Raw genomic sequence first — 16788 nt, 5'->3', positions numbered from 1 at the left:
ATATTTTAAATTATCACACTTAAATCCGATTTAAATGAATTACTTTTTTTGTAATTATCGACTCCAAAGTCTTCGAATTGGTCTAACCCACGAAAAGGTAGGGAAGAGATACAATGGCATAGAAGTCTGCCAAAGAACAGAAGAATGCCTTGAAGCCTGTCAAAGAACAGAAGAATGCCTTGCCTAGAAAATTCCGCTCCTTTTGCCTGAAAATCAAAAAATGAAGTAAATCAGCTAGATGAAAAGTATTTATTGTTCACAGAGTGAAAAGAGGTTGGTTTACGAATCATTAAAAGAAGAAATACTAGAGAAGAAAAAGAAAAATAGAAGAATACGGTGGATCTCTGATTGTGAGGCGCCAGGTGGGGACGCAAAAGAAGAAAGAGGAGCATAAACTATTCTAACAATAGAATGCTGTAATGAAAAATTTACGTTAAAATACAATAGTTTTATGGGTTAAATTATTATATTTAATTTTTAATTATAAAACAACACGATGTTTAGCGTGCTTATAGGTCGTATGTTCATGGCAGTGGCGTAACAATAGGGTGCCAGGGCTGGCAAAATGCCACGGGCCCCCGACCCAAGAGGGCCCCTGCCCAAGAGATATTATGTTCTATGGATGAATGTAAAATCACCAATACGCATTGGTCTCGCGTGGGGACTAAAGGCCATTTCCTATCGCCTAAGAGAGGAGGCCTATGGCCATTAGTGGGACATACGCAACGTGTAATTGAGTACGCTGAAAATCTCGAAGTTTATTAAAAATAAACTGAGTAGGGACGATTTTTACTGATAGGGCCCTATCAAAAGAATTGCCACGATGGAAGATTTCCCACGGGCCCCAGATGGTATAGTTACGCCACTGGTTCATGGCCACTCGTGGCGTTTGCAAAATTGATGAACAGGATTTTTATTTATTTAAAAATAGATGCTTACATCGTCTTTTAAAATAGAAAAGCATAAATTAAAGTACGCCGTCAAAAAGCACATTTTACCTTACATGATGTACAAACGTGTAGAAAATAAATTCTACCTCTTGGTCCTTTCATTTTCACATTACATTATATCAAATATATAACATTATTTTTCCAGGTGACAGTTTCCTTATGTTGTCTACATGCTATCTGATGCTGACATGGAAGATTAGAAATTAGTCAGGAAATTGCTAGAGAGGACTGAATAGATTGTTTAATAGTAATAAATACTATTTTTGTATTTTGTTTTTTTTATTTAAAACCCCTACGACTTTTAAACTGTTTTTATATTCTCCCTTTTTATTTAAAAACCCATACATATATCTCAGGAGTATAATACTGGCTAGGAATAATTTTACAGGCTTCAAACAATGGCGCGTTTTTTTTGCACTTTTATATAATATTTAATTTATTATTAATCTAAATACATTTTTGTTAAAATGCGTCGGTTAAAAAGGTTGGAGAATATCTAAAACAATGTATCTGTGAATTGTATTTTTGCGGCGTAAACGAATTCTGGCAACGTTAAGTTTCAATAGTGATAGCGAGCCCGACGTTTTTGCAATTTCAATGTAGTTCTCTCAACATCCGCTGAAGTCGTTACCTCGAGAATGCTGAAAAAAATCGACTAACCCTTATCAGTATTGGAGTTACAATGTAACACTGAAGGCCAAATCCGGATTAAAGCTCGTGGAGGAAAGGTGTACTGTTCTTCCAATCTAAAGGGAGGATCTTCGCCAAAATGTTTTATGTATGCTGAGCGGTCGGAAACATTTGTCAGCGCGGCTCAGGGAATGATGTCATCGTAGGACTGATTGTAGCCGCAGATAGTCGCTTCAAACTCGTTTAATTTTCGTAATTTTACTGTTATTTATTTTTACGTTTAACGTTTCGCAAACTATACAGTTTATAACACCAAATACGATATTTAATACATCATAAATAATTTACAAAAATAGCTTGTATTCGGGTACTACATAATCAGGATTACATTAACACCATGTCATTATATTTAACACTAGTAGACTCGGCCAAGCGTTGCTGTGGCTAAGATTTTTGTTATATTACATAGTAGTAAACTATTTAAGAGAAACGGCAGGAGAACACTAATCCACCATGCTTTTTTGGTGGTTATGCCATTAAATTGTAGCTTATGTTGGTATTTATTTTGATAAGGATACCTAGGTACGAATAAAGACCTTTTTCTAGCGGTGGCATTTTAATAAAAAAATAATAATAAAAGGACGCTTATTGTGACGTAACTATAAAAGATAGATACATGCTGTCGCGACATTTTTTATAGATAGTGATGTGTCCTGAAAAATTGTAATACATCATTTTGTTCTATCATTAATAGTTTTCGCAGCCCACGCGATCTTCACTACGTACAGCAGTAAAGAACCATGCAGACAAATAACAAACAGAACTAACATAGTATAACATCAGAAATTAAAGCATCGAATAGAGTCTTATATATCTAATAAACAGACATTTAAAATGATAAGTAATAGATAAGTAGTAGATAATTGATATTATGATAGTATATAAAATTATGTACATAAGTTTGACACTTTCTTAAGGTCATTTAGAATTTAAAGCACAATTCCTGTGTACATGTTCTTGCATTTGTTGCCCATAAACAGTAGGTTATATTCTAGAACAGTGTTTCGCAACGTGGGGTCCGCGTTTGATTCCTAATGGGGACAATCGATATCGGCTGGATATAGCCAAATTGGAACCTAAAATATTTAGCTATATTAAAGTAATTGTTAATATAAAACCTAAATTAAAATTATTTGGAATTTGAAATTTAGTTTTTCACTATGATTCGAAAAATTTTATGTTTCCTTAACAAGTTCCTAGTGATTTCTTCCAAAATCAATTAAGTACTTATTATAATTTTTTTGTTAAAAATTATGTATGTCATCAGTATGGCTAAGGTCGCACATGGCAGAAGAAAAGTTGAAAAACAATGTTCAAGAACCTTCTGTATATTCCGAATCTTAAAAAAGAGGTTTCCATTATAAACGAAGTAAAAAAAATACAATAATAAATGTTAAAAAATCTCAGTTCAGGTTTGGTACCTAATTGTACTTAATTAGTTTCGGCTAACGAATGAATGGAAATGCCAATAAATTTAATTAAGATATTATTCTAATGTACATAAACGTACTTCATTTCCAAATTCACCTACGACGAGCTACTTAAGCTAAAGCTATTACTTCTCTTTTACTATTAATATAATGGAGGAGAGATCGAGCAAAATGGTAACATCTGGAGGAGGCCTTTGTCGACATTCTGATTACAAGACTGTTATTCTTATAATAAATTATTCCTAATAATTTGGCTATAGGTAAGGTAGTCCTGAGTTGCTAAGAATGGCATTTCACCGTGTATATGTCGCTAAAAACACGAAACTATTGTACACACCTACGTAAAAATCTTTATTAATTTAGGTAACTCAAACTCAACACATATTATACATCGTCCTAAACCCATCACCAATTACAGAAGGAACTGCTTTTTAGTTTGGGCAGGGGAGTTTAACAATTTAACTTGATATTGTCCTGTTCGCCACAAGTGTTGGCAAGAAGAGCTCTGACATCTGAATTCTTTCTTATACATATTGTATCATAAAGTTCTCTAAGTGTTCCCCACCTAATTATTAAGTACTTGTGTATATGTAAATATATTTTTTTGGCTTACAAAGTAATATATGTGGACTAAATTTCCGCACTTAGACGATGATTTGGTCCGTTGTGCCAGTCCTTAAGCCAGATTAGCTCCTTCCAGAAGCTCAGAAGTTTCCTTCACTACGCAGGCTTTACGGAGCGACCTCACTGCTCCGAGGATTCCTGTTGGGAAGCCACAGTTATTAGCTGTAAATCTTCTTAATAAATAAATAAATATATATTTTGATTGGTAAAAGCGCAGATGTTTTCTTATGTATATCTAAACAGAATAAAGACCGATGATAATACAGTTAGTGTACCTGAACGAACGACCCCTCATAGTAATATCTACCTGAGCACCCCATCGATTTCCGACTATTATTCTTCTAAATACAATGACGCTGTATGAGATACGACGTGTTATTTTCTGAACGTTTTTAAAAAGTTGAATTGCCTTAAGCTTGCAATTTATATAGATAGTTATATGTTTGTATGTTAAAGCTATATGTAGGTTGGCACCACTCCATAATAAGATAGTAGGTAGTGTGTAGATTAGTTTAGTTTCTAGTATTTATTTATACGTTCTAAAACAAAGTGTATGCCTAAAGGTGGGAACTGACCAACGTTACGAGGTGTAATGTAACATGTAATGTAATGTTACACAGCGAGTATTCCGTGCAGTCAGTACGTCGTGTTACGGGGAAAAACAACGTAACACGACGTACTGACTGCACGAATGCTCGCTGTACAACATTACATTACATGTTACATTACACTTCGTAACATTGGTCAGTTCCCACCTTAATATAAACAATACAAGAAAATATGACATCACAAATTTAAAGGTGGGAACTGACCAAAGTTACGAGGTGTAATGTAGCATTCGCATCGAGCGTGTTACGCATCGAGCATGTTACGCTTTGTTCTAAAATCGGCGTAACATGCTCGTCAAAACTCTGTGCTCCACTTTCGCCGCCAGTGTTCACGAGATGTGATAGTGATAATGTTGATATCTTCCATTCTATTTAATTATTCTTTCATCCAAATTAAGAAGAAGAAAAAAATGTTACTGGACATAAAACTTATTTAAAAACACAGGCGTATGAGGTGGTTTGTTGATTGCAATATTAAAAACCAAATGATTACTGGACAGTATAAAAACTTTGTAAGCAGGTCTCGATTTTGAAGAACTGTTGAATTTAATTGGACGAAAAAAAGTACTTAAAAACGACACAATTTATAGGAAATCATAATCATGATCACGCGACGCGTAATTACTGAACCGCGTAACAGTCAAAGGATTCGCTAAAAAACCGACAGCCGGGTGGAGCACTCAAAGCGAGCAACGAGCCGCTCGTTGCTCGCTGGTTTCCCCGTATCACGACGTACTGACTGCACGAATGCTCGCTGTGTAACATTAAGGTGGGAACTGACCAACGTTACGAGGTGTAATGTAACATGTAATGTAATGTTACACAGCGAGTATTCCGTGCAGTCAGTACGTCGTGTTACGGGGAAAAACAACGTAACACGACGTACTGACTGCACGAATGCTCGCTGTACAACATTACATTACATGTTACATTACACTTCGTAACATTGGTCAGTTCCCACCTTTACATTACATGTTACATTACACCTCGTAACGTTGGTCAGTTCCCACCTTTACACACATACAAATACACGTCATTAGAACATAAGGGGGCATCCATAAATTACGTGAGGTGTTTAAGGGGGTGAGGGGGTCGAGTCAAATCTCATTTAATCTTACGTTGGAGAGAGGGGGGGTCTCGGCAAATATCACGCAATTTTTTTCTTTATGAAAAAAAAAATAGGAAGACGGTTGACCCTAAAAAGGCCATCTCTGCAACTTCCCGCTAACTCCATACCTAAACGCTCAACATTTCACTTATATTGTTTTAGTCGTAAATAAAAGCCCGAAGAAATTTTTTTCTTTTTTCAATAACAATCCAACGCGTTTACGTAAGAAACCCACATTTTGTAAAATCTCACGTGAGATTGGGGGTGGGGGAGGGGGTTGAATAAAATCTCACGACATCTCACCAGGGGGGGAGGGAGGTACAAAAAATTAAAAAAACACCTCACGTAATTTATGGACAAGCAATAAGCTAAGCAATCTATCAAAGGAAAAAATTAAACAAACATATTAAAAATAAAATAATAACTAAAACTAAATGAAAACTTAAACATCCTTAAGAGGGTGATCAACAAAGTTACAGTTAGTTGGAAGAAAGTTGTAAAACAAATAAATATTTTCATCCATGTTAGTAATCAAGTTGTAAGAGCGAGACAGCCTATTCACTGGACCATTCAAAGTAGCAGATAAGTGAGCCGTAGGTACGTATAGAAGAGTTTTAGTTCGACCTTATCTAGTCGATAGTATCTTTTGCATCTATGGTAAAATAGTACTTACTGCATAAGGCAGGCATTTGAACGCCAAGGATTTAGAGAGAAGAAATTTAAACCCACCACTGCTTTCAGTTTTTAAATAAATCTTAAATTATGGTATAATATTATAATCTTCTTAATCAATTAAAGGCATTTAGTTATTTGGTCAACGTATAGGTATGAATACAGCGAGGAAGGAAAGAGAGCACTTTTTAACTACATTTTATTTTTATTTCTTATTCTCTTTATATACAGTTTAGGTTAAGATATGTATTATATATTATTAATTATTGTATACTAGTATTGTTTCAAGATAAATAAATACACCATTACTTCTATAGAGAAGTTACATTCATTATAGTTTATAATTACTTTTAACAGGATATACGAGGATAATACATATTTCCAAAAACACAATAAAGTATTATAAACAAAACAGTATCCCTTACTAAATAAATAGGTTAACTGGCAATATCTTCAATGGTAAATTAAAACTGTCATCGTTAACTGTGTTCTAATAAAAATAATTGTAGTAAGAAATGGTAACACTAAAAGCAGTCCTCACTGATAAATATAATAATAAGGTTCTTATTCCACTTCGCTTTAAATATTATTATACGATACAATCTTATATACATTTACACTTAGCTTTGAGCAAAGCTCTTTTGTTCAACTTCTTCGAATTGTCAAGTATCATAAACTGGTCATCATAAATTATTTTCTCGGAATGACAAGCGCTGGTCAATTATTGTGATCGTTATAATGCTAAGCTGCTTTTTGTACTTTTATTAATTTCCTCTATAATCTAAGCGTCAAACATACGTCTACATGGTAAATTAATTCTGTTTGGTTCCGTTAACAATACATAAATAAGGTTAGTAGGCCCAGTCCTTAGGGGAGAATAACGAAAATTATAGCAGGAATCTTAATACAGTGCAACCTCAATATAAGGACTTCCTCGGTTTAACAAATTCTCTGTAATACCCTTGAATTGTCCATAAGAGTCAATGGAAAATATCCCGTTACATTACGAACATTCGCGAACAACATCTTTGTAACGAATTTTCAATTATCAAGAAAGAGTACCTCTAATTTACGAATTTTGTCAACCCAAAACCTTTATGTAAAGTTCCCACCAATGTTGAGGTGAATAATACTTTTTTTTACCTCTTTATAACGAATTTTAGACCAACCTAAGCTTAACAAAACAGACCTAAGTTTAACGAATTTCTTGATATAACGAATATTTACTTGGTCGATTCCGGTCGATGTTTTTTAAATAGATACCTACACTTCTCAAAGTTCGCGCATGTTTTTATAATCTGCGAATTTATTAATTATTTACTAAGGACTATAAGTTAAAACTATAATAAATAAAAAATCAGTGACGCTACAACTTTTTTAGGTCTGGGCCTTAGATTTCTGTACGTGATCAGCCTCCTGTGCCTGACACACGTCGACTTTTGGGTCAAAGGCAAGCCGGTTTCCTCACGATTTCCTTCACCGTTCGAGCGAATGTTAAATGCGCACATAGAAAGTCCATTGGTGCACAGCCGGGGATCGAACCTACGACCTCAGGAATGAGAGTCGCACGTTGAAGCCACTAGGCCAATGCACTTAAAATAAGCTACCATTACAGATTACTAAACAACGCATACGTATAGAAAAAAAACAAACATAAAACAATAATAATAACGTAATATTTACAAAAAGACTAACTATTTCTAGCAAAATAGGAATTGACAACGGACAACTAAAAACGTCTGTTAATATATGGAGTTCAGCATATATTTCCATACATTGTGTCATGTGTACCCTTTTCGAGAGGTTAGTTTTTGCTTTGGGTACGAATAGTAACGGCGGTCCATGTCACCTTCTAACGTAGCCATCAGGCACCCTGAGGCCTAGACACTGAAGTACTGCCGAATTGTTTTCCATTCCACGTAATAACACACTTACCATGTATCTGACAAATAAGCGCAAATTTGTGGCGTTAAGTTGAAGAATTGTGATAATCTGTATGTTTTTAAAGCATTCTTCTCCTGGATTTGATTCCAGATTGTTTCGGATTGCACAAGGGTATAGGATGTATTTCCGTGTTGTTCCCACGAGAATGTAAGTGCGTGCTCCTATTTCACCATGCCTACTGCTGATTGTTCTCTACAAATCTTTGTTGTTTTTTTTGTTAATATAGTCTTTTTTTATTATTCTTCATTTTTACTTAAATATTCCATGTGGAACATGGTGCAATGGTTGCAGCTCCTTACAAACATTTTGTAAAACAAAAAACGTGGTGATTAAAAAGAGTGGCGGAGAGTTTATTGCCAGTTCTTCCCGTCCGCTCTACGCCCTTGATTTGAGAACTGGCAGTATAAGTAAAATTAGAAGCATTTAATGTGTATTTCTTTATTGACGTTCATAAGTGTACCAAAACGAATAAATGATTTTGAATTTTGGATACTTGCTTACAAATAAAATACGTCCATTGGGTTAAAGGTCACAAGAATTGCATTTTCATTTCTCATACATTCTATTATTATCGGTGTTATCAACTGTTACGTATGACGCATTTGTATTGAAATATTGTGAAATAAATGACTAGCGTTGTAAAAATCTTAACGCTCTGATGCAACATTAGATATAGCGGTAGTATGAGTCTTTGATTTCATTAGGAAAAAGCTTTCACTGACCGGAAGTGACCGGAAGGACACTGTTCTCTGATGAAATTGTATTGTATAGAACTTTTCTACAATAAACTCGTAATGGTAGTTTGGAAGAACTCTACAGTAGAAGTTAATAAATTTAATTAAAAAACTACCCATTCTAATATAATTTAACACAACTGCTAACTTGTTTGAATAAATCATTCTAAAATGTTATCATTGTGTGTTTTTATTATTATTAGAGCTTTATTAATGAATCCATACACAAATTGATTAGTTAACATTTCTTAATATGAGTATTAGTTGTGTTAGAATGAGTTGAAAAATTTTAGTTAGTTTTTTTGTGGTTTTTACCCCATTTAGGGTAAAAGCCTCCTCCATATTTATCCATTTCTCTTTCTTTAATTTCTCTGATCTTTCTCAATGCAGTGTTCAGATCTAATTGTTTTCTTTTGGATGAAAGGGATCTTACGTTGAAAGAGCATTATTTAATTATTGCAATGAAGAGCTCCTTTTCTTTAATCTTATTAATGTCCTATTGTTCAATGGAGCGTAGTTAGAAACTTTAACAAGGAATGCACCAGCCCCGCCTCTGCACCGATTAATTTGTTTCTCTATCCCTGGAACACTCGCATAACTAAGAAAAATACGTGATATAATCGGCATGCCCCTAAAATAGACGATATGTGCCAGGCAAAGCATGCTTATCATCACTTAACACAAAATGTCTCTCTGCCCGATTGCAAACGAGACTTCTTATATAAGGAATAATGGGTGTTTGTAACAGTGCCTTGTTGTTACCAATCAGGCTTCAGAAGACAAACCACTCCTTATATGAAAATTGTACTCGTTTTTACAACAAACTCCCAAGCGAAATTAGAGAATTATCACTAATTAAATTCAAAACTCTCGTTAAACGTAAATTATACAATAAGGCTTTTTATAAATTTGACGATTATTTAAATGACCCTAATCCTTGGGATTGATTTACTCCAGTTCAAACAATTTGTATGACTCAAAATTTGGCAATGAAAAAGAGTGGACGAGAGTTTCTTGCCAGTTCTTCTTGCCCGCTCTTCGTCCTTGACTTGCGAACTGGTAGAAAATGTAAATTTATAAGCAATTTAACATCTTTTCTGTTGACGTTTTTAAGTGTACTTGGTTACCTATTCACTATTCATATAATAAAGTTATTTTGAGTTTGAGAATGATATAATATCGAAACCGTCGAGAGAAACCATTTTTAGCCCGCGGTTTATAATAAACCCGACAGTTAATCAGACTCAAACTCAACTAAAAAAATATTTGAGTAAAATGAATTTAGACCCTTCAAGAATGATAATTCTAATTTAAAAAAATCTTTTTCATAAGTAATGGATTCTTATGAGTTAAACCTGCTTCTGAAATATTTCATTTCGTCTTAAACTGTCTGACGACGAAAAATTATGGATTTTTGTGAGTAATACTTATATATAGTAATGTACATACTATGCATAACTATTCTAATATATATTTGATAATAGGTTGTTTATTTGAGGTATAAGATAAACATAACAATCAAATATACAGTATTTACAATTTTCTTAACCTACATAGTAATAATAAAAATTTAAACAAATTTTAAAAGTTTTTTGTTCAAATGTAATAATAAATTATATATAGGTACAAATAAATGTGAATTAATGTATTCTTATATTATTTATCTGTTTTAGTTTACTGTATTAGTTAGATAAGGATTGTCAAGTTATCTTTATTAGAAATAACAAATTAACTTACAAAATATCATGGGCAGCTCCTTAGGAGCTCCTAAGTCCATGATGGTTCTTTTATTTACTTAATACAGAATTAGTTTCCAGTCGTGTATTTGCCATGATGAATTTAAAAAAGTTTTGGGCCCGCATGGTCACAAGATTAAAGCTACGTAATAAAGGTGATAATAGTAAAATTAAATAAGCTTTCCATGTATTTCTTAACTTGTTTGGATAGCTAGTTAATATGGAAAGAAATGATAAGTCGATTGACAATTGTAATTACAGATATCTGCGATTTCCACCAAACTTAGGTTTTTTATATCTGTATTCAATAGAAAATAATTGTCATACTTAGTTGTTATTTAATTCTGAATCTTCTAGGGGTAATTTTAATACTTACATACGCGATTTGAAGAGACAGGAATAATAGTGCCCTTGAAGAATTAGAATGAACTATGAAGTGCTACCAACCACTCTTGGACTTCCGCAGTTGCTGGTTTAGCCACAAGAAAAGCCATGAAAATGGTGGATGACTTTTGCTGAAAAATATATGTACAGACTGTGTATTTAGATATGGAAATAAAACACTTACTTCGATATATTATATTATTTTTTACCCTAACTTATACAAAGTCGTTTATCAAGGGTCTAATTACACATAATCATATTTATAATAAGGTGCTATTTTGATAACACACAAGACTCTTTATCCAATTATGGCTTATGGCGTACGTATACAAACAATACAGTATACAGGTATGGTATGGATCTTTTGTTTTCCAATATCTAATTACATATATATTTTTATATAAAAGGGGACAAACGAGCCTACGAGACGCCTATAAAAGGCAGTCATCGCAGCCCATGGACACCCTTTCTAGGGGGTGCGTTGCTTTCTTTGAGGGAGGAGTACACTCTTACTTTGAATAGTTGGAGGTCGTTTCTCTCAGGGAAGACCCACACCGGGAGTCGATTCCACAGTTCACTAGTTCACATAAGAAAGTGCCATCAAGGGGATGTTGATACATTTAAAAGGCCATAAAGTTGATAGGTTGTTACTCAAAGGAAGAGCAGTACGTGTTATTACCAGAACCAAACCGCCCAATTCTTAGGCCGAGTTTTAACCTGTGATCATAACATTGTCAAGTAATAACAATGATATGACATTTTTATTAATGGTCCAAACTAGACCCTACGTAGGGTGAAAGAATAGCATAGATTAGAAGTATTTAATCCTAAAGTCAATAGCGTGTTATCAAATTAAACAAAAATTGACAGAGTATGTACCTAGTAAGAGAGTACGTTAGTGTAGTATTGTTAACGGGAATTAATCTATTTTTAAGAACCCTATTAACAGCGCCAATGTAATCAAATCACTGTTGTTGATATCTCATAGTATTTAAGCGTAAATCCTACGAATCTTAACCAAAGCTTTAAGACATCACAAATGTCCTACGACACACATTTATTAACGAAATTACATTTATAAGCTGGGTATATAACTTAACTAAAATATAGGAATATCCAAATAACAAATGAACAGTTATTCCAAGAAGTTCACGGCGAAGCCCCGCGATGTATCGATTGTTAGAGAATTTTGATGATTCACAATTCCTTAACTCGTAGGTAATGTCTGTTTATATAGTATTGTAATTACTAAATTGGGGTTGCTTTAACCAACTTTCAATTAAGACAACAATTTGTACTACAAAATGATGGGTATATTTTAGTGGATTTTAAAAATATTAAAAGAAATATTAGTTAGCCTCTGTGTTAGTCGGGATGAGGTTTTTTATGAGGCGAAGAGCACCATTTCTGGACACTTAAGGTAATGGGAATAAATATGTTACGGTATTTTTAAATAATATTTATGTGTTTAATAATTTATTTAGTACTCTCTCGTGAATATAGCTAAAGTAGCTACCCTTGAAAAATGGAAGAGAAACTAACTAATCACTACTAGGTAAAACCAGTTGCCCATCGAAACTATTCGACTAACGGTCCTTTCAGAAAAGGCCAGTAACGGAATTTGCAAGCCTTCTGACATTGTGTATGACCATGGGCAGCAGTATAAGGTAAACTTCTTGCCGGTTCTTTAAGAAATAACTTATCTGTTTCCCACAAAATTCCAACGTGATATCGTGTTGTCAACTCCCGTAAAAGCTTTGTTTAATCTCGCATAAATCAAATAAACTTATCGTATTAATATTTTTTAACAGTTTTGACATTAACGTCAATTAACAATTTATAAGTCTACGTCACAATTCAATGTATGCAAATGACTGGTAACGCCGCTTTGAGAACTATTATCAGACATTTACAAACTCAATTTAAGTATAGAAAACAACTTTTGTTTATAAAAATAAATTATCATCAAAGTTTATGAAACTAGCTGTAAAACACATTAGGTATTTCTAAGCATTTCGTCATTAATTAATGGCCTTCCTACAAACGACGCTAATTACCATTTAATTACACCTAAGCATTTAGTAAAATCCAAACATGTTAACACACGAAATTAAATAAATATTTATAAGTGTTTTTCGGAAGTAGACATAAATCTTGAAACATCACTTCCTGGAGGAGCTTGTACTCAATGTTTGTGACTTTTTAATAATAATAATAAATAGTTTGTTTGCCAAGATAGTGGTCGATTAATTATAAAAATCCGCACAATCAGCCATATATAAATAGGCATGCAAATGTCATATTTATTTTTATAATGTCATATAATAACATTAACATAATGTCATAATAAGGCTTTGTTTTAAATATATTTCAATTGAAATAAGTTCAGCGTTTTAACGACTAAACTTGTAAGAAAACGTAGGTACGTTAACATTAGTTTTAACTTTTAACCACTCGTTCGCATACAAATAAGTGTAAAATAAATTATTAGTGGGTCAGCTAGTTCCTGTTCACTGAGTAAAGATAGTTCTTAAACTTAATTAACTGATGAACAATAGAAACAGCTTCAGTTTGAACATATGACAGGTTGAAAGATATAAAGAAGAGTGAATCCGAAAGATAACTACGTATTTGCGGTTTTTCTATTCCCTTAGTTAGAAAGTTGGTGATGTTTCATCCCTGTTCTTTAAAGTCTAATCCGAATATGTTCTTGCGAAGGTCGTCTTTGACATCCACAGACTAGGGAATAGTTATGTCTGCACAGACATGAGCAGTATCCTCTTTGATACACTGGATATTGCCAGTCTCAATAGAGGTTAACCATGGACTCGTAAAATAGGTAGGTCTAATAATCTAATCTATATTTAAAAAGTTTTTGGACGTACCAGGATTGGTCATTATATTGATTTTATTGTTTTTTTTATTATTATTGATTGATTGATTGATTGTTATATAAAATTAATAAATCACATATGGACTTAGACTCCAGAGATATTTTTAATACATAAAAAAACCCAAATGATCCAGAATCGTTCTTAACTTGATTCCAATAAAAACAAATTGTTCGGCATTTACAACAAATCCCCAAGAACTTTTAGAATCCTTTAACGGAATTTGGTATTTTGTTTTTATGTATCCTACCCCCTTACATGAAACCTAAATGGGTATAATTGCATCATCTGAATAAACGCACTGTCTCTTTTCATCATGGCGTAAATGCAATTTGACTGAACGAGACAAGAGGATAGGTGCAACAATTTTTTTAGCACTCGGTAAATGGCGTGTTTTTTTGTTTGGGTGAGGTTAGGTTTTATTAGACGTTTAAAGTTAAGTTAAAGGGTTTGAATAACACAAATAGAAGCTGTATTATTTCTAATTCTTTAATTTCTTGCTATGACCTTTGCATTTGTATTATGTTTGCTTAGGCATTACTTCGTTTGATTTTGTAATTAGAAATAAATAGAAATATAATTCACGTTTAATACAAAATAAGCCTAATTATCTTCTATTGTCTTCTCTTCTTTATAACTCTTCGTGTGTTACGCCCTTTCAACAAAACTATGCATACTATTTATATAATGTCCTTGAAAATACAAACCTTAATAAAAAAATATTTACGTAATAAACTTACAACACCAAGTCAATTTTTGATTACCAGCTATTATTACGTCGATAACTACAGTCTAGACTAGAGAGTCTAGTCCAGAGAAGGGAATTTATTGGTTTAACTTGTAACAACAGGAACGTGTAAAATCTATTTATCCACAAAATACTTTTCATATTTTTCAACATAACCTAATAATGAAATCTAACTGCCACATTATGTAACTAATGATAAATATGAAAGCATGTTTTGCCAAGGTCAAATATCTAAACAACCTATAATTAATAAAGCTAACTCATAAACGATCCCCTGTAACTCAAAACCTACAGAAACACAAAGAAAAAGAACAAAATAAAGTTTTAAAATCGATAAAAAGATGCCAACGTGGACGATTCGTGTTAAAAGACGAGCCAACGTACATAACGAATACATAGACAGTGAATATGTATGTATACAACATATATTTGACGTCGCAAACATCATTTACATACTATACGTTTAGCTGATAATAATAATCAGAACCACGCTTAATTAAATATTCTTGATACACAAGTTATAATAAGAAACAACCCTTTAAATCGATTATAATTACAGATGTACAATAACATTCTGAAAGCGTACGACCTTGGACATTACCTAGCTAGTTAATCATTTATCTTATTACGTAATCAATCCGTAAATGTTATTGATTCCTTGCTCACGTTACGAACTTAACTTTAAACATTCATAAGTCATAGTTTTAATGCTAATAACCTTTAAAAAACCCATAATATACTGAAAATCATGTCAAAGCGCTTGGCAAACGCAATAAGATATAGAAAAGTTGTTTCGAACAAAGAAGTGTGGTCGAGTCGAAAATAAAATATATCATGTAGTGAGGCCCAGAAGCGGATGTATATAGCTACGTAGATAAAACCTTCCGCCGTCGCCAGCGCCCCTAGTGGTGACTGAATGAAATAAACTTCATGCTGCGTACCCTAAGCAAAACAAGTTTCGGCAGCGTGCCTTGATGCTTTATTTATTCATTGCACATTTTGTTGGCGTTCGCGTTTTGGCGTTTTTGCTTGTTCGATGATTAATAAGAATATGTAAGTATGTAATAATGAATAAATAAGTCTGTAATATTAATCATGGATAGATATGAACATTAACTATTAATTTAGTTCAAAATAACTAATTAGCTTTAAACTATGTAATAATTTTTAAACATAATATTATATATAGTAGTTTTGTTATAAAATTTAAGGAACAGTGAAATTATTAACCGTAAATTATATGTTTTTTTAAATATATTTTTAAAAAAACCTAGCCCTCGACTATAATTAATTCAAAAAGACCCTAATTTTTGAAAATCTTTAAAATAGAGTAAGGGGAATAAAATAAACAAACAATATACTAAAATTACTTTATTTATTATTCAAAGCACTAGAATCCTTTACTATGCGCCCATTCTTTCAAAGCATTGACATAATCCCCTTTAAATTCAATAAATTTAGATAATTCATGAACTCTGGATTCGATGTAACGATTATATCTCTTTTTCAAGTACTCTTTTAACTCATCATTCAGTAACCAAATATCCCCTTCGATTTTTTTCACTTTGGAAATTTTTCGCATCCCTCTACAAGAGATATCTAAATATATGGATAATTCTTCATTTTTTGTTCTCTGAAGAAAATATGGCAAATTGCTTGCTTCTTCTTTTCGTGGAATCCAACCCGAAGGATAAGATTCCTTAGGTGTTACTTTTGGTATGCCTTCAAATGGTAGAAGTCTCTCAACGTAAGACCATTCTGGCGGATTTTTTACTACTTCAAACTCATACTGTTCCTGTATTCTCCTTACAAAAGGAGAATTTCCATAGTTTGAGTATAGTCTTTTTGAAACCTGAAAAAAAGGAACGTTTAATTTTTTGGGTTACATTGTTAACCTAAAAAAGGGTATTTGAAATAGGTTATGAATATAATATATAAAAATAAAAGTAGAATTAATAAAACCAACATCAACAAACAAACAATAACATTTTTTACAACCTGAAAATATTATACTGCAAAAAAAACTTAACACAAACTTGTTTTGGCGAGTGTACGCCCATAGTTCTGTCACATGTCGCGGCCAAAACGACATTACAACGAGACGCGGGTGTAAATAATTAAATAATTACCGATATTGAATCCGGGCGTACTTTTGAACCCAAATCTGCAGTGTTGTTCAGGATCAACCCGGTTTTTCCAGCAAAAAATCGTGCAAACGCGCACTGTGAACGCCACACGGTCGCCATTTTGAATAGCGAATAGAGCGATT

At 33.0% G+C, this 16788-nt stretch overlaps 1 protein-coding gene across 1 annotated transcript; it reads right to left on the bottom strand.

Annotated features, from left to right (window-relative positions):
- Positions 1–15878: 15878 nt before the first annotated feature.
- Positions 15879–16785, bottom strand: LOC125052032 (probable 39S ribosomal protein L49, mitochondrial). The gene is made up of 2 exons (XM_047652673.1): positions 16649–16785; positions 15879–16371 (listed from the first exon to the last, which is right to left on the bottom strand). The coding sequence occupies exons 1-2, from the start codon at positions 16763–16765 to the stop codon at positions 15910–15912; spliced, it is 579 nt and encodes a 192-aa protein (XP_047508629.1). The 5' UTR covers positions 16766–16785; the 3' UTR covers positions 15879–15909.
- Between the last annotated feature and the right edge of the window lie 3 nt (positions 16786–16788).

This window comes from Pieris napi, chromosome 8 (assembly GCF_905475465.1).
Source record: "Pieris napi chromosome 8, ilPieNapi1.2, whole genome shotgun sequence".
Taxonomy (NCBI): Eukaryota; Metazoa; Arthropoda; class Insecta; order Lepidoptera; family Pieridae; genus Pieris; species Pieris napi.
Note: the sequence above shows the minus strand (reverse complement) of the source record. Positions and strands in the feature narration are given on the sequence as shown.